General features: G+C 40.4%; 1 protein-coding gene across 1 annotated transcript in view; it reads right to left on the bottom strand.

Annotated features, from left to right (window-relative positions):
- Positions 1-241: 241 nt before the first annotated feature.
- Cd48 (CD48 molecule) overlaps positions 242-10,310 on the bottom strand; it is a 30,061-nt gene continuing 19,992 nt past the window's right edge. The window contains exons 3-4 of the mRNA XM_051186286.1: positions 5,099-5,362; positions 242-677 (exon numbers count right to left, since the gene is read on the bottom strand). Of these exons, the coding sequence (XP_051042243.1) occupies positions 598-677; positions 5,099-5,362 (344 nt within the window). The 3' untranslated portion in view covers positions 242-597. The remainder of the gene's footprint in view (positions 678-5,098; positions 5,363-10,310) is intronic.

Below are 10,310 nucleotides of genomic sequence, written 5' to 3'. Positions count from 1 at the left end.
AGAAGTCCTTGTCCCTACTCCAAATGACTTGACAGATTTACATGACCCCACCTGGATGGCATTGCCCTACATATGGAATTGGGGTGGGTGGATGGGAGGGGATGGTTGTCAGGGTACATGTGAGGGGGGAGAGGGTAAGAGGGAGGGAGGGGAGGAGGAAGGGAGAAGGAACTGGGATCGACATGTAAAATAAAAAAAGATACATTGTACAAGAAATGAATCAATTAAAACAGAAAGAACATTAGGATAATGTAGTCATGTATTTTGGTGAAAATAATGAATTTATCTTTAATGTATGTTGGAAAAGAAACAGTGTATGTAAAATTAGAAATTAAGCACAACTTTTAAAAGGTTACTATAAGAATTTTTGTAAATGGATGGGCACACAGGTCAGTAGCACAGCACTTCTATAGCATGCTCGAGGCCCTGGATTTAACCCTGGGATTGTAAGAAAATAAAAACCCTCACAAATGTTCAACAACATAATTTTTTCTGTGCCTTAGAGCCAGAGCTGCTTTCCTAGGCAGGAGCACTGCTGGGGATGAAGGCAGGATCTTGTGGCCTTGAAGGTTCATTCTTGAGTGAGAAGAGTTTATCTCAGGTCAGCAATATGGCATGAATGATGGGTACCATGACCACTATCCACGTTGCAATCCAGCGTACTCCAGAGGATCTTGCTGAAAGAATAAAACCGAAAACACTTAGACCTTGTTCACTGTGTTGAGAAGGAAGGGGAGGACTAGGCATAGGGATGGCACTCTTAAAACAGAACCTAATCCCAGCTACCTAGGGAAATCCTCCTCCATGCAAAAACTCAACCTCTTTAGATGCAAAGACTTTGGAAATTCCTTAAATTTCATTGGCTTGGCTGAATCCTGTGATGGGTGCTTACCTTGACTTGTTAGTAGGACCAGGAAATAACCAACCCTATACACTCAAGAACAATGAGATAGGCTATGCCAGCTGTAGATAGAAGACCTTGAAGTGTGCCCCCATAACTGTAGGGACAGAGGGACCACTTCTCCTTCTTTGTGTACCTCAATAATCATTTGCACTAACTAGAAGGAAATGGGGGGGGGGTGACAGGGAAAAAAAGAAAACAGATAACAATGAAGGAAAGAGTAGGTGAGGTGCTATCATAGGAAAGGGGAATGAGTGTTAAAAACGAGAGGAGAAATTGGGGTGCTTCCTAGGAAATTTCCACTGGCAAGAGAATGTCAAGATTGGTTGAGCCTTTCTCAAATGGGGTGGTGGGAGTGGCTTTATTTTTGTCTGTGGTCACTCCCACTTTTAAAGAGACAAAATTACCCCTTTTCCTTTTTTTCAGGTCTTGGAATGTTGTATTGTATTGATAGGAAAATGGTCAGCCTACTTCTGCTCTCATAACCCTGTGTCTATCACATTGAATCTGTAGTGAGGGATCACGTTAGGAGAAGACAAAAAGGCATGACCAATCAGCTGAGATGAGAACAAGAACATTGAGACCCATAGTTCACATGCAGAAGCAGAGGCAAAAAAAGCAGCCCAGAAGAACAAGCCTGGAAAAATACAAAATACCAATGTCTCCAGGACCCAGGATCTCTGGCGATAAGATATTATGGAAGTTACTATGGCCAGAGTCTGGGCCCAGGCAGCCCTAAGAACCTAGGCTTGGCCACTCATCTTTAATAAGCCAATTAAAGAGACAAAGTGATAGTGAAAGGGTTTTTTTTAATTACATAAGACTATATTGGGAAGAGGGACAAAGAGGTCCAGTAACATCCCACTACAATGTGAATATTCAGGTTTTAACAGGAAGTTCAGGTTTAAATAGAAGACAAGAGGTATGTATAAGTAAGCTGTCTTTGTCAAAATATGGTTCCACATGTCATTGTCCTGGTTGCAATATTTCCTGCAAGGTGTTCTGACAAGTTGTCATAAGTGTGTGAAATCTCTTTCCTGGAGACAAGTCCTTCCTCTCGCTGGTGCCTGGCTTTATATCCACCCCACCCCACCCAGGCAATATCAGATTCCTGGAGAAATTCGAATTTCTTAGGGTCTGTTCTTGTCAGTGTTCTATTGCAGTGAAGAGACTCCCTGTCCCTGGCAACTATTATAAAGGTAAGCATTTTAACTGGGGCTTGCTTACAGTTGCATAGGTTTAGTTTATTATCAGCATAGCAGGAAGCATGGTTGCACGAAGGCAGCCATGGTGCTGGAGAAGGAGCTAAGAAGGCTATATCCGGCCCAGAGAGACACCTTGGGCCTGGCTTGAGCATTTGAAACACCAAAGCCCACTCCCAGTGACATTAAGACTTCCAATAAGACCACACCTACTGCAACAAGGCCACACCTCCTAATCCCAGTCAAGTAGGGCTGGCTACTCCCTAATGAGCAAGCATTCAAATATATAAACCTGTGGGCACCATTTCTATTCAAACCACCACAGTGGTCATTGTTTTAATGGTTTAATATCCAAAGGAAGGCAACATTATCTTTTTATTAGAATGTCTTTATTTCTGCCAAGGTGGTTACGTTTCTACATTTCCCTACTCTTTGTTTTTATACCTCAGTCTTTTTTAAATTGAAAAAAGTATTTTTTTAAGAGAATATAGGCTGATCATGGTTTTCCCCTCTTTCACCTCCCCACCCATCCAACTCCACACTTTTATTCTCTGTCTCTTTAGAAAACAGACAAACCAGAATGAAACAAACAGAAAAAAGAACAAAAAGAAAAAAAAAAGCATGAGAAGCATACATAAGCAGACACATAACACCAGAAATATATAAATAAATATATAAGTAATATATTAATATATAAATAAAAGGTAAAAATGCCCAAACAAACCATTATGGAACAAAAAATATCTCCCAAAATACCATTAAACTCATTTTGTGTTGGCCACCTACCGCTGGGCATGGGCCTGCCCTCTAGTGTGGTTTTTATATTCATTGAGGCTCCATCAGAGAAAACCAATTTTTTCTTTACAAGCAGTGGACACTTGGAGATAGATTCTGAGCTAGGGATGGGGGCTCATGTCCACTTCCCCCTGTCAGTTGCTGGGACTGCATCTGGCTTGGACCTGTGCAGGCCTTGGGTATACTGCCATGGCCTCTAGGAGTTTCATGTGTGCATCAGTCCTGTTCTGCCAGAAGACACTGTTTGTTTGCTGTCTTCCATCCCCACTGGCTCTTAGAATCTTTCTGTCTCCTCCTCTGCATAGCTCCCTCAGACCTGGCACACCTTAGACTTGAGGTAAAACTTGCTTGCATCCAAAATAAATTTCACAAATAGAATACAAGTAGGAGATGCAGCCAGGAGACAGTGAGTGTTAGGTAATTAATTATGCACAAGAATAATTTCTCCATAACCCCTTGGTTTTAGTCGGTTTGGGAAGGATGGGTTCAAGTGACCCCCTTTTTTATTGTTGGCTTTGAGACAGGGTCTCAAAGTCTAGCCTGGTGCCAAACTAGTTTATCCTCTTGCCTCAGTCTCCCAAGTGCCAGGATTAGATGAGCCAACATGCTCCACTTTCAACAGCTAATATTGACATTACCTGTCCCCAAACAGAGAACACATGGTTTTCTTTAGAATATCTTTATTCCTGCCAGGAAAGTTACATGGACATGACATGGGTCACAGAAAAGCATTATAACCACAGGTATGAACTAGTCTGAAAAAAAAAAACTTGTATATTAGGGCTAAAGGATGGCACTTTTAAAAAAATTTAATTTTATTTGTTCTTATTTTATGTGCACTGGTGGTTTGCCTGAATATATGTCTGTGTGAGGATGCCAGCTCCCCTGGACCTGGAGTTACAGGCAGTTGTGAGCTGCCATGTGGGTGATGGGTATTGAACCCAGGTCCTCTGGAAGAGCAGCCAGTGCTCTTACCTGCAGAACCATCTCTCCAACCCTGAAGCATGACGCTTTTACATATGGAATACGGGATATATAGAGTTCTGGAGATTGTAAAAAAAAAAATTCATTAAGGGGTCCAGCTAAGTCCAGTTGTCACCAGAGTTAGAGGAACCAAACCTAACTTAGTTGCTATTAATTTATCACTAATTAATTACTATTTACCATTTGTGATTATTTTGCCAGGATCAGTGTTAAATAGGTTACATGTATCATTTATTTATTCCTTGTAGCATTGCAAGAACTATTATTTTGTCTTACATCTAAGAGAAACATAGCTTGAAGAAAGTAAGCCACCTCATTAGTCACTGACTATGATGGTTAAACTCAGTTGTCAACTTGTGGGCTATGGACTCACCTAGGAGATGCACGTCTGGGAGTGTCAAGGATGTTTCTAGAGACACTCGAGGAGGGAAGATCTACACTAAATGTGGGCAGCACCATCCCATCAGCTGGGCAATGAAAGGTGGGAAAGACAAAAGTCCACTGAGTACCATCATTCATGTCTCTGCTTCCTGGCTGTGGAGACAACAGAAGTGCTACCTCACATTGCCGTTGCCTTTCCTGTCATAATGGGCTGAATTCTTACCCTTCTTCCCTTAAGTTGTTTTGGTATGGTATTTTATCAGATCAACAATAAAAATAACTAATACTGAGACTATATCAGGAGTGACCTGAGTGTGACTAACTCTAAAATCTAGGACTTCAGTGACATCTGTGTAGGTCTGAATTAAAGGGGAGTGACAAGCTGTGAATGGATGCTCCTAGGTAACACAGAGAAATCTGAAATATGAAGCCTAGAGTTTGCCTTCCTGCTCTTACCAAGGAGCATCAAACTGGTGCAATCTCTGCCTGAGGATGACGACGTCGCTTCTATTCACCATCCTCTCTCGAACTCATTCACTTTTGCTTATTTCCTTGCCTAGATTACTCTCCCACTTTCCTGCTTTCCCTAATTGTTCTGATGTTGCAGACTATCCTACAATTCCTCAGGACTCAGCTTTGAGGAATGATAAGATGAGCTGGCTGGTAGGGGGCTGTAAAGTCAGTTGGAAGCCAAATCTCTTAAACTCCAATGATACCTTTGAGATTCTCCACCACATTCTCTGTCAGAAGGTGGAGTAGGAACCCCATATCTTTCTTCATTCAGAAGAAACCAGTCACCAAGTGCTCTTTCAGCCTCCTGGAAGATAATTCTTACCCACAGTACAAGGTAGAGTGAAGTACACTGTGTCATTTTTGCTGCTTGCCGGATTGTGGACTTCGCAGGTGTAAAACGTAGACCTGTTCTGTGGAGTGACAATTCTTTCGAGCACATCTCCTGTACGGTCTTTGGGAAGAGACCCCGAGTCATCATACCAAGTGTATTGAACATTCTGTTGCTCTATCTTACACGATAGCTTCAGATGACAAGAGCCAGGCAAATTTTTAGTCTCAAATTTTATGAAAGGCTTGGACACAGGATCTGGAAAAAAAAAACTTGTTATAAGACAATGGACTTGTGCATTTTTTTGTGGCATTTATGATGCAAGGATCTGGCCAACAAACTACAAAAGGAATCAGGGAGGGGCCATGATTGCCATTCAAGGTGGTTATGGACTGGAGACTCCTACAGATGGAGCCAGGGAGCAATTTTGCCTTCAAGAGGCTACTTTTTGGTGTTGATGCTGAGGTGGATCCAGGAGGGGGAGCCAGACTTCCTTACATGCCATTAGGAACAAAGGCGTGATGGTCATCTGTGAGCCAAGTGCTAATGGGGAGACCAGCTGGCTTCTGTCTGTGTTTCCTAACTAGCTGAGATACTTAGGGGCTGTCCTCTAACAAAAGCCCACAGAAAGCACCGGGGGACGGGGGCACTCTTTCTCTCAAGAATCCTGGACTTCAGGTTGAGGGAGAATCCTTAAGTGCCTCAACCTGCACACAGCAAAGCCTTTCACGCTGTCATTACAGGATACTTAGCTCTATAAACCTGACATCTTTGTCCACTGTGAATCAGAAACTCACAAAGAAAATGGTTTTGTTTAGTTTGCCAGATGCTGTGATGTCTTTTTTAAATATGACTTTCTGCCTAATACTTAATAAACTTATTAAGTTTGATTCCTTCCAGTTCACCATAGACTCTTTTCTGTGGAATAATCAAGGATCGGGCTTTACCTGAGCGGAAAACTCCAAATGGAAGTTGAACTCTTTAGGCCACTGGTGGCTATATAGTTATCTCCCACCCCAAACACATACTGTGCCTGTGGCCATCTTCCCAACTGTAAACAGCTGTGAGACAACAGCTAGAATGTACATTTAACTGCAGAACAGATTAATTGGTTCTTTCCTGAGGAAAATGAAACCTGGACCTTGGGTTGTTTCTGAAACAATTTTTATTTGATTCTGGCCAAGGAAATGTTTTAAGCCTACCCATCCTGAAAGAAAAAAGTTGTAGGGCTTCTACTCATTCTTGGCCTCATAGATTTCTTTGTTCTTAGCTCTGCCAGTATAGCAGGGAGACATACCACAACACAGCCACAAGTGGCCTAAGGGGTTTCCTGCCCCTTTGGGAACCTCCATTTGGACAGAGATGGGTCTTTGATGATCCACAGAAAAGAGTTTCATAATGAACCAGAATGAGGCAAAGTTAGTGTGTTTATTAAGTATCTAGACAAAAGGTCACATAGCAAAGTGCATTAAATAATCTAGGCAAACTGAAAATAAGTGTATTTTTCTTTATGAGTTTCTGATTGGGCACAAAGCCAAGTATTATGAGTTAAGATCCTCTATACTCTCTTGAATTGCTCTACAGAGTAGAACAACATTTCTCTCTCTCTCTCTCTCTCTCTCTCTCTCTCTCTCTCTGTAAATATACAAAGAATTGGCTTCTGTCACTTTCCTCCAAAGAATCTTACCTAATATGGTCAAAATATATTAATATCTTACACCATGGTGCCACAGCTACTGAGTAACTGATCAAAGGGTTTTTAAAGTGTTAATGGACACATAATAACTGTAAAAATTTGTGGTATACTATGTAATAATTAAATATACATGTGTAATAATTACTTAAAGAAAATCGAAATTTGCCTCCTCAAATATTTACCATTTCTATGTGTTGGGAATCTTTGAGATTTTTTTTCCAGTTATTTTGAAATACTGTGCTATGGAATCCCAGAGATAACCCCTTCTATTTAACTTTATGTTGGTTTTCATTGTCCATCTTCACTCTGGTGACTATGAAATCAACCTTCTTGGCTTCCACAAATGAGTGAGAACATGGGTGCATTTGTTTTTCTGGGCATAGTTATTTCATTGAATTGGAGCTTTGAACCTAGGTCTTCCTGAGTCCAAGGATAATGCCCTAGTCTTGTTTCTGTATGAACTGATTAGGCTGAGGCTGTAAGTGGAAATTTTTGTCATGCTCTTCCCCAGAGAACTGTCTCTGATGGGAGATGTCATTCTGTATATGTTTCTCATACTGGTTAATAATAAAGCACTGTTGGCCAATAGGAAAGGAAGATAGGAGGGACTAGGAGACAAGGGGAAATAGGAAGGAGGAAGGAGGAGTCAAGATGGAGAGTCTGGAGAGAGCTGGATGCCAGCTGCCTCCCCGCATTTTTCTCGGTTGGACTCTGTTTTGCGAGAGACAAGCAGATATTTGCGCGGCTCCTTAAAGGGAGGATTCCTGACTCAGCATAAGCGGCAAAAAACCGCAAGGCTTTTAAGAAACTCTGCTAACAATTCATTGGTGTGTATGAGAGATGGCAATGACAGTGACCACATCTCCAAGCCGGCAGCATGCCTGCTGGATGGCAGCGTTGACCAGAGAGCAGTGACCACAGCTTTCATTGCTGGTGGTAAAAGCACCCGCCACCATCTTTGATAACCGCGGCAGAAACAAAGACTTTCATTTTAACAATGTTGTTGTTTAACAGATAAAGACTCATGGCTAGAAAAAGATAAAGATTTACAGTAGAGACAGATTCACATTAAGAAAAGGTGCTAAAAGTTTACGGTGTGTTTTTAAAAAAATACATAGGCTTGGGAGAGAAAAATAAAATGGTTTTAAATAGACAAAGAGGAACTGGGTGTGGTGGCACACACCTTTAATCCCAGCAATTGGGAGACAGAGGCAAGCAGATCTCTTGTGATTTCAAAGTAAACCTGGTATGCAGAGTGAATTCCAGGACAGATAAGAGTTACACAGAGAAACCCTGTCTCAAAAAATAAAAAATAAAAAATAAAAGAAACGGAGTAATAATAAAGCCATGTAAAGATGAAAAGCTTAGAGAGAATCTGGTTATTGTATGCTATTGTGTTGTCTCTGCATTGTTTGACTGCTGAGAAAATGACAACAACTGATAAAGGAAATGCTGCTGCATTAATTCAATTTATATATTTTAAAAATGCTTTGACTCAAACATTTAAGTTCAAGGACAAGTTACTGGGGAAAAGGATTTCTATTTTTGTTTCCACAGAAAATAAAAAGCTGTGGATTCCTTCCAGATTTATATGGTTTGATCAAGCCAGACCCCCTGAAACAGAGGACCAGGTGATCCTACATTCAAAACAGCTGAACAAAGCAGCCTTGCAGACTACAGCCAGGATTTCTGTGTCTTCTTAGAATCCCCCATGACAGCGCCCCCTATCAGCAGGAAGTAGTTTGGAAAGAACGACACCCAAATTCCCAAATATTGTTTATAAATGTTCGTTTTCATTTAAATGGACTTGGTTATAAATGGTTAATGATCACAACCAATATCTTTTTAAAGGTAAAAAGGGGATTATGGTATAGATATGCATAGTTTGTTTTGGAATGGATTTTCATTTATTGATACAATTTAAGGTCAATTTTGTCATATGTATATTTCTCCTCTTGTTTGTATAGCTCATTTAGAAATGTAATGTATAATGTAGTACAGATTATAGATAATTACCTATGATAGTCAAAGCTTAGAGTTTAGTTAGGGTTTTCAAGATACACAGAGATGTATTTAAGATAGATAGGAATTCTTCAAACCTTTCAAAGACCTACAGAATATGGCATTTAAAATGATTTAGGGTTTTACTTGACAATGAGACATAAATGCTCCTGGTAACACCACCTGCATCAAAAAGGAAGATGGACATTAAAGAAACACGTTATGGAGTTTACTTCCAATATGGCAAGACTAGCCATTTGGACAAGATACTGCTCTTGTCTGGACTGTTTGACTTTATGCTGTATAAACTGGACATGCAGGACCCACAGAAAAGTGACTGCTGATTCAAGATGGACATTGCTACAGAGTTCCTGCTTCATGGAAGAGTCTGCGAGACAGTATGCAGGACACAGAGAAAAGTGACTGATAAACTGCCAATACAAGAAGACAGTTTAAAGTTTCCTGCATTGCTGAAGAGTCTGCTAGACACACTATGGCCTATGGGCTGAAGATGGAAGATTACAAAAGAACTTTGGGTGACCAGGCAGTGAGTTGTCTCTGTCATTTCTAGAGCTTATATATTATCCTTCTGTGGTCTTTGAAGGAGTTGAAGACAGGTAGTTATGGTTATAGTTTTCATTAGTTAGGATTAAAGATAAGTTACTTAGACTTTAGACACACAAAGATAGAATAGATGATGAAATATTTTCTTCAAATCTTGCTAAATGTTAATGGACTAAATATTGTTAACTGTGATTCTTACTTGATAACTGTTGTATAATATATTTTGCTATGTTAAGGTTAAAACCCTTCTTTTTATTTAGACAGAAAAGAGGAGATGATGGGAGATGTCATTCTGTATATGTTTCTCATACTGGTTAATAATAAAGCACTGTTGGCCAATAGGAAAGGAAGATAGGAGGGACTAGGAGACAAGGGGAAATAGGAAGGAGGGAGGAGGAGTCAAGATGAAGAGCCCGGAGAGAGCAGTATGCGGCAGCTGGCTCCGGGTAAGAAGACCACGTGGAAATACATAGATTAATACAAATGGGTTAATAATTAAGACAGAGCTAGCCGATAAGAAACTAGTACCTGGCCAACAGTATAATATCAAATACAGAGTCTCTGTGTGTTATTTGGGGCTGGCGTGGCAGCGGGACAAGACCAGCTGTGGCAGGCAGAAAAACCGTACTCGTTACACTGTCTCAATTTATATTTTTAGTATATTTTTTATATAAGTCTGATGAAGTCTGAGTTCAGACAAAATTAAGTTCCATTCAAAACTAGTTAGGTTGCTTATAGGATATAATGAAGGAAGTAGAGAAGAAACAGTCTATAGTCTATTGTTTCCAGTGTGGTATGGTTTGTTCCTTCCTGTTTATGGCTCCTCAAAAGAGCCTCACATTGAAGGTTTAGTTACCAGTAGGCAGTATTTGTGGAAAGGAATTGGTTAGAAAAGCTCTGATCTCATTAACTGATTGATTTATTGTTGGATTAATAATTGAATGG

This window comes from Phodopus roborovskii, unplaced genomic scaffold (assembly GCF_943737965.1).
Source record: "Phodopus roborovskii unplaced genomic scaffold, PHOROB, whole genome shotgun sequence".
NCBI lineage: Eukaryota > Metazoa > Chordata > Mammalia > Rodentia > Cricetidae > Phodopus > Phodopus roborovskii.
The sequence above is the reverse complement of the archived record's forward strand: the minus strand, read 5'-3'. Positions and strand labels throughout refer to the sequence as shown.